Source organism: Hetaerina americana, unplaced genomic scaffold, assembly GCF_022747635.1.
Source record: "Hetaerina americana unplaced genomic scaffold, ioHetAmer1.1.p SCAF_30, whole genome shotgun sequence".
NCBI lineage: Eukaryota > Metazoa > Arthropoda > Insecta > Odonata > Calopterygidae > Hetaerina > Hetaerina americana.
The window spans coordinates 1990610-2010841 of NW_027286875.1; the positions used below are offsets into that span (position 1 = coordinate 1990610).

Here is a 20232-nt window from a genome sequence, read left to right on the forward strand (position 1 = left end):
TCTAACTCGCCGCCGCTGCCTTATCTTTTTGAAACGTACGCTACATTTCATAACAACTAAATTGTGGTCTGAGTCCGCATCCGCTCCCGGAAAGCTGTGGGAATTTATCACACTATTCCTAAACCTGTGTCTAACCAGGATATAATCTAGCTGATATCTTCCTGAGTCACCTGGCATTTTCCATGTATACCTGCGTCTTTTGTGGTGTCTAAACCAAGTGTTGGTGATGACTAACCCCTGTCTCCTGCAGAACTCAACTGCTTTCTCCCCGCGGTCATTCCTCGTGCCTAAACCGTAGTCGCCCACCTCATCACCATCTCTTCCTTCGCCTACCGTCGCATTCATGTCCCCCATCACTATCAAATGTTTCCCTGCTGGAACACACGCGATCATGTCCTCTAACTGATCGTATATCTTATCGACCTCTTCTTCCTTATGGTTGCTCGGCGGCATGTATACCTGAATAATAACTAAGTTCGTCGGTTCTGCTTTTATCTCCACTAGTAGTATTCTATCCGTTACCTGCTCTATGTTGACTACGCTTCTTCCTACCTCTTCATTTAATACTATGGCAACCCCTCGTTGGCTCTCGTCCCCACCGCTGTATATTATTCTATATTTATCACTCCAGTAATCCCCGCTATCTTTCCATCTCACCTCGCATAGACCTAAAATATCTATATTTCCCCTTTCCATCTCTCGCTTAACATTCTCCAATTTCCCTGTCCTCATCATTGTCCTAACATTCCACGTTCCTATTCTAACTAATTTTGTCTTCTTCTCCTGCGCCTTCTGTCCTGCTGCTGCTGGTTTTCCCCTGCAAGGGTTTCGTGGGATGACGACCGCGGAAGCCTTGCCTCCCCCGCTGCCGGGCACGACACACGGCCGATTGGGCCGAGCCCCGTGGTTGCCAGGACTCAAATTATCTCTATTGCCCATCATATTTTTCTAGGGAATGATAATTGAGGTGGTTTCCCGTTGCCTTCCTCAATAGTGTTTTTAACGTGACACCATCACTTACTGGCCGCCCCACTGGGGTCAGACGCCATTGCAGCCGCCTCACTGAGGAACAGACGCTGCGTGGACTACCTTTCGTCTGGCTCCTAACCTTCGACCTATCTGGCATGGGTGACCCTACCAGGAGCAATAATTATTACTCCCGCCAGTACAGCTCTAGGGGTCATCGGAACGCACAAGCCCTTCCACCACGTCAAGGTTGTAGTCCGGGGAGGGACATATATATATATATATATATATATATATATATATATATATATATATATATATATATATATATATATATATATATGCACCGAGGGAGACGTGATGGATGGCGGGAAAAATATAAGAGCGGCAAGGTAGACGGAGAGGGCTTATACCTGCGTGGGAGGAAACATTAAAAGAATTAAAAAAAAAGGAGAGAGATTTCAAGAGCCCCGTCTTCGAAAAACTGTCGCCAGTGTTCTGTAACAGAGCTGGTGAAAACGTCCCCGCAAGGAAATTTGAAAATTATTTCTCTCCTCATATCTAAGGATAGATGCCTTGGAAACAAGGAAGTGACGAGGTAAATTTGAAAGCTACAGTTGGCACTGAAAACGAAGAGTAAAATTGAATGGCTCGCCCAATTAACTTATCTCGCATTGATTAAAATTTTAGCATTCAAATATATGTCGCACTGTTAAGGCTTTTACAATTCGAAGTCCTTTCTTTGTAGCGAAAGAAATGCATGTAATCTATTCATTCGATTTCTTTGCAATTGAAAAAATACACTCTGGGATTTCCTAGGAAAGAACTATTGGTGATATTTTTGCAAAATATTTTCAATTCGGAAACCAAGGGACAAATATTAACTTCCTCATGCCGGATGATAAACATATTCAGCATTTAGTTCACATTTTCTATCAATTGTTTTTAAAGAAATGTTTCAGTCACAGTGGAAATAGGTCACAAGGCCATCATAATTTCAATAAAATATTACAAAACTAATTCCAAAAAACTGCGGGAGATGCCGCAACAGTAACTTTTAACGGAGTCACTCGCTAATATTCATTTCAATGCAACAATTTCAAAGTGTAAAAATCATTCGCCTTGACCGGGGTCCCGGTCATGCCTTGGTAATTTTTACACCCTGAAATTGTTACATTGGATTACGAAACTATATTAATAAGGCAGAAAAATGATATAACATCTGGTTCAAAGTATTTTTCACGTACTCGGTACTCTTAGATTAAATTTGATTACAAAATTCGCAGTACTGTCTCCTTTGAAAGTAATGATTTATAGTATAACATGATTTCAACAGAGAACGTAATCCTTAATAATAACATACACGTAAGTAGCTCTAACTTGTCACAGCAGCATTACCCGAATAATTTGCCTGTGAGCACAAATAATAACTTCATTTAAGAGATTCAAAAAAAGATTATAAAAGAGATAAAAAACTGGAACGTTGGATTCTATGAATTAAAGGTTGCAATATAAAAATAATACTATGTTTATGTCAAATTCTGATTCAGAATCAAAAAATTAAAACCCTTTTTTTCATAGGTACTAATTTCTAGAAACTACAACCGGGTGTTGGAGCAAATACAATCAACGAGAGTTGAACGAAATACTGCACTGGCAAAACGACGTAAACTTGGACTGTATTAGCCTTTCTGTCCGCAATCTGTATCCTAATATATAGGATAAAGTAGTTCAAGGTCTTTTTGGGGACAAGAGTGGCCAGATAAGAAACTCGAAATTGATCCAATTCATCTCAAGCACACACAAGCAAGATCAATAAATATCTCCGACCGCAGTCCACGTAAGAATAGCAAGCAAGTACGGTAATCTCCGTCATAACAATTTTTTATACAGGCAACTTCCGTAAACAAGAAAACGGTTGACGGAAAAATTGCATATTTAGATTAAATGGATACAACAGTTACAGTAAATAATTGACGATGACAATATTCATTTACCCTTGGAAAGTTAAGGTTGTAAAGCAATACATCTGATATCACATATTGAATAAGATTATAGTGTATGCTGTACATGGTTGAAGCCGCTATGGAACTAACAGTAAATTCGACGGAAAAATGCGCTAAAAATCTATGCGAGTCGCAAAACGTGAACTTTTTTCATTGAAAGCTATTCATTCCTGCAGAATAAGCCTCACTGGCAAACAAAAATACGCGTGACAATAATTTATTTCATCTAAGAAACATATAATAGGAAGATGGGAATGTGATTTGACCGAATTTTCGCCGAGAACGTCAGCTAATGAATGTTTCTCAAACAAATATATCCGCCTTTCAGCCCCTCCACACGGAGCATAATCCAGCATAATCACGACAGGATTCTTGACAGAGAAACTTCACAGCTAATCTCGAGAAACTCCATTAAAACCAGCAGAAATTAACTCATTACTTCCGAGCGTCTTTTTCCTTCTTCTGATTAGGAATTAAATTCCAAGTGGCAAAAAGAGCACATACTTGGGCTTACCAGGCTCGCCACTGTCGGCGAAATGCCACCACTGAAATGTACGAGACGAGAACACCGAGGAGAAGGAAGAATCCAAGACCATCAAAACTCTTCCCTCGACACTCAAGTGGCCCTCAATTAACACACGGCCCCACGAGGAAAGAAGAGCCGCCTCCTCCACTCTCGCTCGCCTTATTCACGAGTTCCCTCTCGTGTCTCCTTCCACGTGGGTGGGGGGAAGGGGTCAGCCATGCATCCACGGATTCCCTCGCACCTGTTTCTCGCCCTTCCCCTACTCACCCACCCTCTCCGTGCCCTACTCACCCTCCCGGCTCAGTTGAGACGGACCAACGACGTTACAGCGTCTGATGGATGCAAAGCGAAAGCGGAAAAAAAACATTCTGCGGAGGGATAAAGGATGTTTTGATTCGAGGCAAAGTACGTTGAGTGCCCTTAATAGAATGACAGAGAGTTTAGCGGGTACCAGAGCCGGAACTATCCGGATTTTAACGATCAAGGAAATCGTATTTATACGCAGCGGGTTGATACGTTTCGAATGCTCGGGAGTGCGCGACAATTAAAATTCGCAAACCCGCATGCGTGAAAATCGGCCAATTTAGAACTGTCAAAATATCAATAACATTAAGGTTTGGAGCGTTTGCGACCGCTGGCACCTCTACAAATGGTCGTTTTCAAGCAACATAAATTAACGTGAAGTTTTCATAAGTTTTCGGCAGTTCAGAGCAAGAATTAACGGTAGCAGATTTTGGTTCTGTCCTGACGAGAGACTTTCTAATTTGCGGCCTAGGCACATAGGCCGTCCAGTAGCAATGCAGATTACGATGGTGTACGGTGACCACGGCAACTAAGGATAAGTGCACTTCATCTGAACCACTTTTGGCCATTCAATATTCGTCTCTTAACACACGAATTGTCACAATCACCGCTAACATACGAAACAGAGCAGTCAGTAGATTCGCGCCATGCTCTTTTAGAATCTCTCGTAATCCACTTCGAAATACGTTCGAGTATTCAAGCAGCTCACAAATATGACATCATCCGAAATAATAAAAAAATCCAGATTATGTTAATCAGCAATTTTTCAATTCGAAGTTTAAAAAATACAAAATTCAAATTCTAACTTTCGAATGGTTCAAAAATCTTAAATCCGGATTATTAAATATTGATCCAGATAACAAATTATGCTCCGGCCGAATTCGAAGATTTAGACCTAACTGTTTGGTCTAAATCTTCGAATCAATACCTATTCCATAAAAGGACATCGAGAAATAACAATATATAGCACGCGATATATAGTAGAGTGATTGCTCATGCGTAGAAACTACGAGCAACTACTCGTATTTGCGGGTACAAGAACTGCTACCAAATGTTACAAAAGATGTTTTCCTATATTTTCTCTTTCAAAAGAGGCACTGATTTTTTTACTAATGTACGATATACGGCATTCTGTCTCGTAGTTCTCTGTATTCAACCGATATCTTGCCCTGTTAAAGTTTATATTAGGGGTTTATTATCGCATAGGCGCGCCGAAATTTCCACTCCGATAAGTCCCTCCACGAAATATTTATGCAGGAAGGAGTAAAAATCCAGGACTCTTGGAATCATATCGTGTATATATGTATATAAAAAACCATAAACACAGTAATCAACCCGAAGGTCGGTTTGGAAGGTGATGGTAGAGTTCACCCAGTACATAAGCCCGACGGCGTGTGAAATTCACACATCAGGGTAGGGGGTCAGCTCCTTTCCCTGTACCGGTTATGGTTTCCCAGGAAGACCTGGTACCCGAAAAATCACATAGCTTGGGTGGAGCTGCAGGTGCCCAGAGTGCCCTGCCCGGGAATCGAACCCGGGATATACGAGGGGCATCCGGAAAGTAGTACCCGTTCGTGCCGCATGAAGTGCTGACGACGCGAGTAGCCGCTGGACGAGGTCAGATAGCTTCAGTGGCTTGTCTGCCTTCTCTGAGCCAAGTTGCGTGACGCTAGCATTGCCTGTGTTGTTTCTGTGATTGTTTACAATGTTTAAAAAAATTGAGAACGCCGCCAGTTGTGAAGTGAGGGCAGTGATTAAATTCCTCAATGCAAGAAACGTTCGCCCATGTGATATTCATCGCCAATTAAAGGAGGTGTATGGAGACAATGTAATGGACGAGTCGTCTGTTCGGCGGTGGTGTCGCAACTTCAACATGGGGAGGGGGAACACACACGACGATGAGCGTTCGGGGAGACCGTCTGTCATTACAGACCAACTGGTGAGCTCAGTTGACGAATTCGTGAGGAACGATCGGCGCGTCACAATTGATGACATCTGTGAGCATTTTCCCAATGTTTCTCGAACAATTGTTCATGAAATTGTTAAACACCATCTGAATTATGCAAAAATTTGTGCAAGATGGGTCCCTCGCGTATCTCAATGAGCTGGCGGCGAAGGACTATGCAGCAGGAATACAGAAACTTGTCACACGTTATGACAAATGCCTTAATTTGCTTGGAGATTATGTTGAGAAGTAGTTTAAAGTATCCTCTTTCAAATAAAATTTTTTATGTTTGTTAATATTTACTTTTGTGTCTTTATTTCACGAACGGGTACTACTTTCCGGATGACCCTCGTGTGTGTGTGTGTGTATATATATATATATATATATATATATATATATATATATATATATATATATATATATAGTACAATACACAGTAACACACAATATAGAAACACAAAAAAAGAAGAACACTCACACGTTATTTCTTGATATTTCGACGGAAACAATCCGTCTTCCTCTGAAGATATAGAAGTAATGACTGCTGGAGCTGTTGAGGTGAGGGGTGCGAGAGAAAGGGAAGGGGGCCAGGAGAAGGGGAGAACGGGAGGCGAAGGAGGGGTGAGGGTGGGCTTCCACAAAGTAACAATTTTAGGCCACTCCCATCAGTGAACGACATTGAGATATATATATAACTATTATTATTATTGTTATAAGGTAATTTACCGGTTTAGGTAGGTTTTTGGATGGATACAACGACCAAATAAATATTTTGTGACTCCTAACAAAACAAAAAATCCAGCATCCTACTTTACATAAGGTCCCTCTTCATCTCTGAGTACTTCCTTCCTCCCTTCAACCCGTCCAACATCCCTATCCTGCTCCTGCCCTTTCCTCGTTAGCCTAACATTCTCCACTCTATTACAGTGTTCAACATCCCACTGCCGATCTATACACCCTTCATCCATTTTTACTGCTTCCATAGGATTTCTCCCAACAAACCCCTCTCTTCGCCCACCATACCAAGTACTTCATTTGTTTTCTTCTCGGTCCTCTCGGTCTCGAGCCTTTTCTTAATATCTTTACTCAACGTCTCTCTCATCCAACGTCACTCCCTCCTCCTTGTGAAAGCCTCTGTGCCTTGCGCAATTCTTCTCCTTACGTCCCTACTACTTTGACCGTGTGGGTCCAAAACACTACCGAGATACGTAAACTGTTCTACCTGCTCTAGTTTTTGCCCTCCTATTTTAACGTTTATCATAGCCTTTTTTCTAGCAAATCGCATTACCTTTGTTTCATTAACATTGAATCTCATCCCATACCTGTGGCACTGAATTTCCAATTCACTCAGCAATGCTTGCAACCCCTTGGCTGACTGACAAACTAAAGCTTGGTCATCAGCAAACCTAACTGATTTTACGAATTCTCCGTCCACTTTCATTCCTACCTCCAGTTCTTCCCATGCCTCTTTAATCATTTCCTCTGCATACAGGTTGAACAGCAACGGGGATAATGGGCAACCATCCCTTATACCTCTTCCTAACACTGCCCATCCCGACTCCCCGTTCCCCACTCGCACCTGAGCCGTCAGAGACATGTACAGGCTGCGGATTAGCCTTCTGTCCCTCCAATCTATTCCTATTCTCTTCTATAAACTCATTAGTTTTTCCCAATGGACTCTATCAAACACTTTTACGAAATATAAGAAACAGGCAAATACGTCCTGATTGTAATATATATTCCTATCGATTAGTAATCTCATTACTGAAATGGCATCACAAGTACCTCTCCCCTTCCTAAACCCTAACTGATCCTCCCATAAGTAATAATTAGCCCTACTCTCTATCCTTTTGTTGATGATCGTAAGAATAACTTTAGCGGCGTGGGATATCAAACTTCCTGTAGTCCTCACATTTTGCAGCCTTTACCTTTTTCGGAATAGGAACTAACATTGAACTCACAAGAAGGAGTGGGTAAGAAGAGTCAAATCGTGCTGGCAATGCAGAGAAAGGATTCTAATGACAAGGTTAGAGGGAGAGCCTACAGACACAGAGATAGTGCAGGTATATAAGCCAACATCCAGCCATTCAGAAGAGGAGATAGAAGACGTATACGAGCAGCTGGAAGAAGTTATAGCAGCAGCGAAAGGGAAGGAGAACCTAATCGTAATGAGAGACCGGAACGCTGTGGTAGGAGAGGGCCGGGAGGGAAGGAGCGGGGCACAGTTCGGATTGGGAAAGCGGAGCCCCGCGCGGGAAAAACTGATAGAATTCTGCACCGAGAAGAACATGGTGGTGGCAAACACCCTCTTCGAGCAACATCGGAGAAAAAGATACACCCGGAAGATGCCAGGGGACAGGGCAAGATACAAAATAGACTACATACTCGTGAGAACGAGATACAGAACCCAAGGTGAGCTATGCAAGAGCTACCCTGGCGCAGATATAAATAGCGATCACAACCTGGTGGTCATGGAAAGCCCACTGCGATATAAAAAATATAACAAAGTGACATAGGAACCCACATGGAGCACAAAGACACTAGAGGAAAAGCAGGAAAAATAAAAGTGCACACGACCATTGATAGAAAAATAGAAGGAATAAAAGCGACTGGCATAGAAGGACGAGGGAAGGAAATGAAGAATATCATAACCGAAGTAGCAGATGAACAACTCGCGGGTAAGACGGCGCCAACCAAACGGCCATGGATTACAGCTCAAATAGGATACCTCATTGAAGAGAGAAGAAAATACAAGAATCCGAGAAAAGAAAACTGAGGGAACCCTTTACAAGAAGTTGCGGAGCCAAGTCATACGAGAGTGCAAGAAGGCCAAGGGAGAGTGGATATAAAGCTGCTGCGAGGAAATCAATGACAATATTACAATGGGTAACAGTGAAACTGCTTATAAACTGGTGAAGACAAAATTCTGAGTAAGAGCAACAAAATTGCACAACGTCCGAAATGCCAATGGAAAGATACCGACAGAAGGTGAAGACATTGGGAAGATATGGAAGAAATACATTGCGGATCTCTATCAAGGGCCTGAACCACTTGAAGGTGGCTTACTTAAAGAAGAAAGCGAACGGGGCCCGGAGATACTGAGAGGTGAATTAGACCGAGCCATGAAAGGCCTGAAGAACAACAAGGCACCGGGAGTTGATAAAATGAACGGAGAAATTATCAAAGCATTCGGTGCCAATGCAAAGGATACCCTATTTGAAATAATGAAAGATATCTACGACAGTGGAAGAATACCTGGGGACTTGGTAAAGAGTGCAATGATTGCCATACCGAAGAAACCTAGAACAGATAAATGCGAAGAATACAGAGCATTGAGCCTGACTTCTCACGCAACGAAAATTCTTACTCAGATAATCAGCCGACGAATAGAAGGAAAGGTAGAAGATAGCCTTTCGGAAAACCAATTCGGATACAGAAAAAAACCGAGGAGCAAGAGAGGGAATACTCAGCCTGAGGGTACTGGTCAAAAAATTGATCCATGTAATCAAGCCATTATATGTGACATTCGTGGACTTAGAGAATGCCTTAGAAAATGTCGAATAGAACAAAATGTTCAAGATACTGGAAGCGCTTGGAATGGACTACAACGACAAAAGAATAATTCATCACCTCTACACGAATCAGGTAACAACCATGCAAATGAAAAAGGGAAGGAAAATAGAAGCCAAAATAAACGGAGTTCGACAAGGGAGCAACCTCTCGCCAGCACTATTCAACGTATATCTACAAGAGGCAATAAAGAAAGCACAAGAATTGGGCATCAAAGGATTAGATGAACGGCGAAGAAATTAACATGCTGCGGTTCGCAGACGACATCGCATTAGCAGCAGAGACGCGAGAGGACCTGCAAGCAAACCTGAATACTACGGACCAAGTACTGGGGGAGTATATTATGAGCATCAAGAAGAGGAGAACGAAAATCCTTGTGTGTGGAAGAGAGAAACTGAATGCAGATATCACAACTCGAGGAGTGAAACTAGAGCAAAATGAATCCTTCATCTACTTAGGCAGCAGTATAACTTGGGATGGAAGAAGCTCGACCGATTTCAAGCGAATAATAGCCCAAAATCAAGCACAGAAGGCGTTCATTGAGAAGAGACAACTACTATGTTCAAAGAACATAAGATTGCAAACAAGCAAGAAGTTCGTCTAAACGTTCTAGTGGAGCATGGCACTCTATGGATCGGAGACATGGAATATTGGAAAAGTGGACCAACGAAGAATAGAAGCATTTGAAACAAGGTGCTGGAGGAGAATGCTGAAGATTAAATGGACAGGCAAAGTGAGGAACGATGAATACGTAGAAGAGCAGAAGAGGATAGGACCATATGAAGAACTCTACGGCAAAGAAGAAATAGATGGATTTGACACATTGAGGCACAATGGATTGATTAGGAATATAATAGAAGGATATATAGAAGTGAAGATTCCACGAGGAAGACCAAGAGACATGCTCATAGAACAAATTAAGAAGGAATTAAAACAGGGAATCTATCAGAGCATATATATAGAAGAGCAGAGGAGGTAAGGACCAAATGAAGAGCTCTACGGAAAAGAAGAACTACATTGGTATGACATACCTTGAAGCACAATGCATTAGTTAGAAACGTCGTAATAGAAGGAAAAATTGAAGGAAAGATCCCGCAAGGAAGGCCAAGAGACAAATACATAGGGTAAATTAAGAAGTACGTAAAACAGGGACCCTATCAGAAAGTGAGGGAATTGCCACTAAATAGGGAAGAATGGAGGGACTGCAGTAAACCAATCTAAGGGTCAGTTTCTCATTAAAACGACATCTATTTCTGCACCATTCATCCATTATTCCTCGGTTAGTAGTTCCCCACTGCCATCAGCGCTTATATCAAATCTTGGATTTTCGGTATCAGAAAACTAATTACGGAAGGCCAAGTTTTATCATAATTCTATATAGTGCACATAGGAATACAAATTCAGAAAATTTCATCAAAATGGCACATACGCGACATTTCGATGCAAAAGCCGTTAGTGCGAACGTTTTCACCGATAAAATCATGTTAAGGAGTCACTTATGAATTGGCGAGATGATAATTCCTTTGAATTCATTTATTAGTGAATTCTGATTACCTGTCATGATCCAGTCCTGTCCAGTCCTTTTTATCTATTTACTTATTCCAAACATGGTGGCATCACAAAAGTATGGGTTTCGTGGACTTTAGTTAAGAGGCTCAGAATTTTTCTTGGGGTACTCTAGGCAACATAAACTCCTTTTAACCTACCGAAGGAAACGAGAGGCAGGCCACCATTCTGACACTTCTCTTACTCTTTCGAAAATAATTACATCACTACGTGCGATGTATTTTTTTCGAAGTAAGAAGAAAAAGTTAGGTAAAAAGTTGGATCGAACACAAAATATCGCAAGCCAGTTCGAATATATGGATTGGGCGAGGAACTGAATCAAGTGTAGGCACACGCCCAAGACATTGAAATAAAAAAATTCAACGCGATACAATTCTCGTGTATTTACTCAGCAATCTCCGGAAAACCCCGTTCGTCGGTTTAAATTCATCTGCCGACCTACTTACGCTGTCAACATTTTGTTTGTCCGTGGGCCAATAAGATATGACATCCCATCTCTCTAACAGCCATCTCGCATAAGGATGACAGCAAGGAGGAAAATCCTGCAGGCCTGTTGTATTAGAATGGGCACGATGGAAGACAAGACAACTGGATCAACCCTACAGTTTTTTTTACGCTGAGGCCCATCATTTTACATTTTCATTAAATATTTCCCAGATTTTTGCACATTATGCTAAATATAAAAAGGACCATAAAATATGGTAAAGGAAAAATTAAATTCAGGATTAAACGTACAATAACGTAATAAGAATTTCATGCTTTAATACCATAACGTCACGTGCCATGCCTTGCTGACGATAGAGCAATATATTTTATTTGAGCAGAAAGGAGAACTGACGAGGATTTCAACCTCAACAGAATATTAAACGCAGCCATAAAATTTTATAAATCATGTAACTAAAGCCAAGAGTTCGATGAAGAAAGCGAGAATGCATGATCATCATGGAACTACGGTTGCAAACACCAGAATAGACAATCATTTTTTTGTAGGTATCAGGAATATCAGCGATGAAAAGAGGAAGAAATAATTATAGCATATTGATTAGAAAAGCCCATGCACATCTAGCAGGATTAAAGTATAATAACAGAAATGGACATGACAATAGGTTTGAGGAAACTTATTACAACTAAACTCTGGAGAATGCTTTTTATTGTAATGACGCAGTTACGTTAACAGCAGCGGAAAATAGATGACTGGGACGACGGGTTAGAGCATTTGATGCTACTGATATATGATGTATATCCAATTGACGCATATTCCGAATAAATAAAGTGCAAAGGGTAGGAGAAAAAGAACATCACATAGAAAAAAACACAGAAAAATACATCTACTGGAAATGATCGAAGGCATAAAATGTCCTTTAGACAGATATGTTTTAAAAATCACGACGAAGAAGACCAAGAATGGAATACGTCTGAATTGAATAAGAGAAATTTGAATGCATTAAGTTTCAAAGAAATGAAGAGGATGGAAGGGCAGCTATCTCATCTTAAAACTATAATAACTGCTATTAAAAATTTGAGATTAAATTGGCTGAAGACGTTGTTTTGAGCCCCAGAACATTGTTGATTTGTATTCGATTTTCTTATTACAAACTATAAAAGTTGAGAACTTCATTTTATCTCCAACTTTTAAGAAATTAAGAGTACGTACTATGTCCCTCATAATTCATACGGCATTAAATATTATAGTATGGAAATGTGGATACATTACTTTTGGTTCCGTCGAATCAAGAAAAAATTTAAAAATGCAATACATTCATATCAAGCAGATTTACGTGAAAATTCATTCTCCAATGGACTGTGATTTAAAATAAAATATGACCCTAAATAATATTTTATATTATACGAGCATGTGCTAAGCTGTAAAGGGAGAATTAAACAATGAAGAAATATCGCATTCAACATTACGTTGGTCAGCTTTGAAAAAAAAACCCGAGCAGAAGATAAAGCCATCCTAGTGTTGTACTTTTTTCCTCATCCAATGGTAAGTATAAATCGATAATTTAAGTAATTTACTACTTGCTAAGTTCATCCGTACCCTGCACACATTCAAAAATCGATCGAGCCGCCTTTAAGTTCCCCACGGACATAAATTACGACCGAACTCGCCCCAAATTTCCCGCTAGAAAACACTGATATATTTCTTACTCCAACTTAAAAGAAATTCCACGAATGATCGTGCGAGATGGGTTGAATCCGCAAGGCTCTTTCACGGTGGTGTAGCCATAAAAGTGATGAGATCCGAAGCCGGGGGGAGTCTTTAGCAGCAGCGGAGAGCGCGCGGGCTGGCTTGGAGAAAGGGAACGCCCTTTCGAGCGGAAATGCACATTTCACTCCGCTTCGTTGTCTCAACCGCCCACCGCGCTTCGCGAGTCTCTCTCCTCGAAATGCACCAGCGACGGAACGAGAATCGGTCGCCAGAGGGAGGAGAAGGCTGGAATAGGGCGTGTGTGTGTGTATGTGGGTGGGTGGGTGGGTGAGAGAGAAAAAGAGAGAGGGGGTTGCGAGACTTATACTCCGAGGGAAAATACGGAACACTTTTAAAGCTTCGCCGAGAACGAGATTTGGGGAGGGATCCGCCCACTTCCCCCTGAAGTTTCGACGGAACTGGAGCCGCGCGGAGGGCACGCGAACGGTGAAGGTGTTGAAACCGGGATCCGTTGGGAACCCCGCGTCGCCGGCATTCCTCACTCTCGGGTCTTCCAAGGAGACATCCCAAATGAAACTTACGGCATCCTCTCGACTAATATGCCAAAATCAGGAGAGATTCCATATGCTCAGTGTAATAACCAAAAATATGTTTCGTCTTTGGCAAAAATTCAAAGAAGGCCTCATATACATTAAACTAGGGAATCAAAAGTGAGTAGAAGTGAGATTTTTATCATTTCGGAAGGAAAATCAGCAACGACAAAAGAAACTAGAAGATACTGCTTTGGAAAACAGCCCAGGCACATGTCGGCTATCACAAAAGCAAAGGCCTAAAACAAGGAAGCTCTTCATTAAAACATACTTATCTGGAGCATGCAACTCAATCGTAGTAAGGTATTGACAATAACAACTGCAGAATGAGAAAGACTGGAAGCACTGGAAATGTGGTTCCGCAAAATAATTATGAAGACCATACGAATGGACCGAATGACTAAAGAAGAATGTGACAGAGAATAGAAGAAAGAAGTTTAATGGAAACTCTGAAAATAAGAAGGGGTAAACATTTTCGCACATATTTTGAGACGCAATGGTCTGATGAAGTAAATCCTGAAGATGAAATTAACGGGATTGCTTCGTAAAGAAGACTTCGGATGAGTTAGATCGAACAAAAAAACGATAGATGTCAACATAAAGAAATATGTGGACATGGTAGGGTTACAAGACTTAAAAAAATGAAACAACTTAAGAGATCACATCAATTTTAGAATAATGATAGGCGATGTAATTGAAGGAAAATAAAAATATCTACTGAGTACGCCGAAATTTTCACGTAACATTTTCTATATCCATTTCAACGTTTGTCAGAGAGAGAAAATTACCACAATAAACAAATGTAAATCATATTAACTAGCGTAAGAGCCCACCAGGATGTATTATGACACAAGTTTAAATGAAACAACTGTGGGGAACTATGAATTTGCTTAAAGTACTTTTGCAATACGCATTCATTTGATGGTGAAGAGAAGAATGGTAAATAACAAGGTCTCGCTCGGGTTTCAAACTTACCACGCCACGAAAAAAGAAGATCGAATCCCAACAAGATACACTGCAATAGTGGTGGAAGTGTCGAAATAGTTTTTTTTCAGATGGTGCACGATAGCAAAGTGTGCTACTCCGAACATAACTCGAGGCTCAGAAAGTATCTGACGTGAAACACCCAAAATGGCATTAAAAGGTGATTTTCCATGAAAACTCCGATAGCACTTTTCTTACTCAAGAGATCGAATTCGAGATTGTTAACAATTTTGTTCCGAAGCAGCGAAGCGTTTTTAAAATCCCTTCCGAATTCCACATGTGGTGCACGGATGAGCGGACGTGATGCACGTGGAAGCACCCTTCAAGTATCCAATGCACTTTTGAATTTTCTCCTTCATTGGAAGAGGAGACCACCCACGTCCACTGCTCCTGCTTGCACAAACTAAAGGGCTTTGAAACCAACCAACACGTACACACATTCTGGAAGGCTTCACGATTCGTATTTCCACTCACGGAGAGGCAACGGAGGAGACGAACCCGTAAAAACAAGCACCGGGAAAATACCCAAAGTTGAATTTCCAAAGCTTTCGATGTTGCAGCAGAATGTGTACTCCAGCAGAAAAATTATCTGCTTGGGTTTTTTGTGCGTGCAATCCTCTGCTTTTGGGTCGCGATTTGTCATATCGCACGTACAGTTATATTGACTGCATCCTCAAATTTATTAGTTTTATCGAGTGAATATTAAACAGAGATATAATATCCGTAGCGCAAAGATCAGTAAAAACCAATTTGGACTAGGTAAGCGTCGAACAACTGCGATAACTCAATAGTGAACTCATTGTCCTTTAGACTAGACATTGAGTTAAGGCTGAGGTTATTTGTCCGACCGATTAGAAGGCACTCTTACTTTACTCATGAGATACTTTTTTATAACAGACCAAAGTGCTCACTGTTTCAACGTCGTATCTTCATTTATGAATATTTACTTGTCATTACGTTTTACTGAAAGGAAACAGAACGGTATTCTGATTTCAATCGGGCTCCTCCCATCGCCAAAGAACCTCAATTGAGAATTTCATCCGAGCGTGCCATACCTATCTTTATCGCCTTTCTTGGCCCGTCCACAATAGCCTTGCCCCATTCAGATAAGGGATTAAATGAATACAGGACTCAGTACATCATTCAATTTAAATAAAAACTAAATACGATATAATAAGATATTTACTCATGTCAAAAATGTCAAATCAATTTCGTATTGTAAAAACTATCGAGATGTTTCACTCCTTCCAGCAATTTTTTGAATAGTCATGGATTAAAAACTGTTCGAATTTGTATCAATTCACTCTTTCTCGAGACTTCTCATGAAACAAAAATTAGGAATTTTTCGGTAGAATGATAAAAAAGAGCGATTGTGGCACATTAAATGACCCAAAATCTATATCATCTAGTTCGAAGACGTGACATTCCTAGATGGTCGATAAGTTAAAAAATAAATGTTAAAAAAGCATACGGTTTAATTTATCTCCTAAATATCTTAACGCGGTGTTTTAACTCCTTTAGAAGGCAGAGAGTCAATAACTATGGCATCTCCAACAAACAGACGAAGTCAAAAGTAGTCTTAACGGTTTTCATGTAAGCTCAAATCTAATCGCGAGATAACAAAGGAACTGATCAGTCTTCCCTATTTGTACAAGCAACGAAAAATTCTAGAGCGTCTTAATTAACCAGGAAACATGACAAGTACTATATATCTACTTGCAGTGATTGAGCTCGCTTTAACACCGTCACTGGAGCCATTCCATTTACGGAGGAACCACAATAATATAATACATTTTATACACACAAATATTCAAATATCTTTCAGAAATAACAAAAGAGAAGCTCTCTGTTCCTATCACCTACTTTCCAAATTAACTGAAGTACTTTACGACGGATAGGCATGATCTGAACAGAATTTAAATCACCACGTTTTTATATAAAATTGTTATGACACGAAGTATTCCTTTAAAATTTATTAATGCCCATAATGAACTTGAATGTTTTTAATAATGCTGAGATAGGCAAAGACCACGCATGAGACTCTACTCAAAGCCTGCAAGGGAAATATTTTCAAGTCATTTCAAGTAAATGCACCATTCAAGGGTGGCGTCTTTGTAGTATAATATCTCCATTAGGAGTGCGGAAATGAAGTATTCACTGGAAACCTAGTTATGAGTCCATAAACGACTTACGACCGATGATCTACTTTAACTGCATGCCATACGCGAGTAGGAATTACACTCAGTTTAAACAGAAAAATGAGAAGTTCATAACCATTACCACCCACAGCGTCTAGGGAATAATTAGTTTTACTCAAATGCACTTTCACTAATCTCGTGTGTTTATGGTCAAAACTCTTCCCGCATGACCACATGGGACTGCCATTAAAGAATGTAGTGCTCGTTACAGTATTGCTTACCCTGCTTTGTTTGTTTTCAAGTTTCTCCGTCCATCCCTCTCTCTCTCTCTCTCTCTGAGGGGGGACGCTTCGCTGCCTGCAGCGGTAAGTCGCATTCCCTACCTGTGCCCTTGGGGGCGGAGACCATGAGTTCCATGTCCATGAGATGGTGGAATTTCCCCTTATTACTTTTCAATTCCTATTTGCACGTTATTGAATAAATGTTTACTACATTCTTAGGTACAGATGTATGTTAGTTGATAGTTCATGTATTTGCATGTACGAGGGTGGTCTGCAAAGTTTCCGACCTCGAAAATGTCAGGAAAAAATGTCTTGTATCTTTGTTGGGTCGAAAACTTTTCAGACCACCCATGTATTTGCGTGTTAGCTAAAAAGGTTTTTCCATGAATATATACGCTACTTTTGGTGTAGGTTTGCATGAATAATTTGGTTTTGCATGTGGTTTTATCTCTTTTAGGGGTGGTGACCGAACAACTCCCGCCACGCGCCCCAACGGCGGCTTGCGAGGTATTATGTAGATGTGACAATCAGTTACCGAGGATTGGTTTGAAGCAGCTCTCCTCCCTCTTTTGTTCCCAATCTATTTCACCATTCCCTCATAGCTCCTTTCATCGACAATGTTCATCACCTGCTTCCCGAAGTTATTCCTCGTCTTTCTCTCTGATTCTTCATTTTCCTCGTTAAGTCCCTTCGCCACGCTAGGGAACACGAAATCACGGAGCAACAATTCGGACAAGCTGGAGAGGAACCCAACGTTAACCCTCAATAATATTTTGATTACAACATTATGCCTACTTGAAAGATTAACTCCAACACGCAGATAGCACTTTTATCATCGCATATCTCAATATTTAAAATTATACCATTCCAAAATAGCTCTATCTCCCTGGAGTATTCTCTATCTCTCTCTCTCTCCCTCACACACACACACACATGCACCCACTTCACTCCCTCGTACAGAAGTGTACCAATTACAACAAGCCGCTAGGTTGTTTAGGAGACCCCTGGACGGTACTTCAATAAACGATATTTCCGTTTCCATTAACTTTTATTAAGTAGTCTTCTTAAAAATTAACACATTTTGAATTTTGATGATATTATTTCAAATTTAAACACATATGCTTGTTTAAGCACAAGAGTCAAAACACTTGGGGCACAACGTGACGTTACGGCTTCGGAAGTGAATTACGGAGAAAAGATAAGACTACAAATAGGGAACTCTGGATGAAGTTTTTTGTTATTTATATAGGTCTCGAGGTGAATGCTTTACTGAAGCTTTGGCCGCATTTTGGTTCCGTGTTGTTTACATTCCTACCCATACCAGTTTTAACATACTTATAATTTTAAACCAGCAAAAAATAGCATGCCATATTTTTCCGATCAAGAAATGCCTAGTACGGCAGGAGACGCCTCAGTTCACACCAAGGCCGTGCAGTTTTTTTTTCCGTCTAGCCAAGTTGTCCGGGAAAGGAGCCAAGGGTAAAGGGAATTCCACGCTTTGACATCGGGACTAGCATGGGATCCCTCGCCGAATGGTTATCAGCGGTTGAAACGCCCCCGTCCATCCTATCCCTTCCCTCCGCTGCCCCCACCCATCTGCGGAACGCCCCCGATTGCTAACCTACGCACGTACTCGCAAACAAAAGCGTTACGCATGAGGTCACAACCAAAACGCAGACTGTGTGGACTGAGGCTTCACGCTGTGGTACGTTTTCAACGTGAAAAAAATTTCTGTCGCACATTTTAGGATCGAAAACACGAATGTTCTGACTTTACTACCAACCTTGATAATGAACTATAGACGACGATGAAGGTTTTCAGCGAGATATGAGTAAGTACGCGGAATACTAAAGCCTGAAGTTTAACTCTTTTATGGGAGACATCACGGAAAAAATTGGAAAAACTGTGGAAAACTGAGTTTCCCGATGTTTCCGGCCGCACGTCCTCCTGGGTTCTCACTCAGCAGCCCACTGTCTCCTATCGCCTCGTTAGGTTAATTTTCTAGATATTTACAGGACTTTGTTGAGCCATACCTTTTTATTTGAATTTCTTGGATTCACTTACCAATAGATAACCGCTGAGCTGACACAACCCCGATAATTAAAGTTTATATAAACGGCGAGCTCAAAGACACGCATGAGGTAATCACGAATTATGAGGGAATGAATCGCAGTTTTATTCTTAGCCGTAATTTATTGTTTTGACTACTTCTACGGCTGAGGTCATTCGCTCCTTTGCGCGGCGTATATATTAAGAAAAGTAAAGGAAAACAAAACGTGTGGAATACCTTATTTCCTTTGATGGTATATCTTGTACATTAATATTTTACAACTAATACTAAGGTATAAAGTATTAAACTAGCCGGTATATCTCGGTTTCCTCAAAAAAAAAATTACTCGTTTCAATTAATTTTACAAAATTACTTGATTCGATTTCGATAGAAAAATTGTCGCCAATTCTGTAAACACCACGCACAAGTTCAAACCGCTCCTCACGAGTCGGCGATTTGATGTTTCGATAAGCAGAAGCCGAATCGCCGGATACTGGAGGGAAAATGAAAGGCAAATGACACCCCATTCAGCTAATCAGCCTTAAAGTTGTTTACGAGGCGAGAAATCTCAGTCATCCCACACCTTACAGGAAGGTTTCATTACTCACTCAACCACATCCCATAAATATGCAAATTGGTAATATGCTGAGAAAACAATGATATGCTGCACTTAATAAGTGATTGACAAAATTCCATGATGCAAACAGTAATTAAACACTGATTCATGGAAACAGCTGTAACCAAATGCTCCAGTATTTGGTTTCCCGTCTTCTGTTGTCAACAGCATTGCAAAAACGATGAATATTTCTCGCGTTTTCTTTTCATCAAAATCAACAATTACGAGCTAGGACTTGTCTTAATCGATGTCGTAGGACTTAGAGCGGTTTACTTTGATGAGAAACCTCGAGACTCTTTAGGGCATTCTGCAACTAATATATGCTAGGCATTTCATAATAAAGCACCATAATGGATTTCATAAGATTTTACAGTAAGGTTGGAAATGGCAGCCGACAGTTATTTTTAAATAACCAATCTATGTGACATTGCATTTCATACCTCAACAATTAAGCCAGCAGATTTTCAATTATATAAAATAACTAACTACAACAAGTGGCACAAGCTCCACTAATTAGGCAAGTCAATGCATCGAATCTC

General features: G+C 40.7%; 2 protein-coding genes across 4 annotated transcripts in view; one reads left to right on the plus strand and one right to left on the minus strand.

Annotated features, from left to right (window-relative positions):
* The window catches only part of LOC139691202 (very long chain fatty acid elongase AAEL008004-like), a 525450-nt gene that overhangs the window by 498647 nt on the left and 6571 nt on the right, over nt 1-20232 (minus strand). The window lies entirely within an intron of this gene.
* On the plus strand, nt 7765-8262 carry LOC139691165 (craniofacial development protein 2-like). Its single transcript, XM_071588884.1, has one exon. The coding sequence runs from the start codon at nt 7765-7767 to the stop codon at nt 8260-8262; it is 498 nt and encodes a 165-aa protein (XP_071444985.1).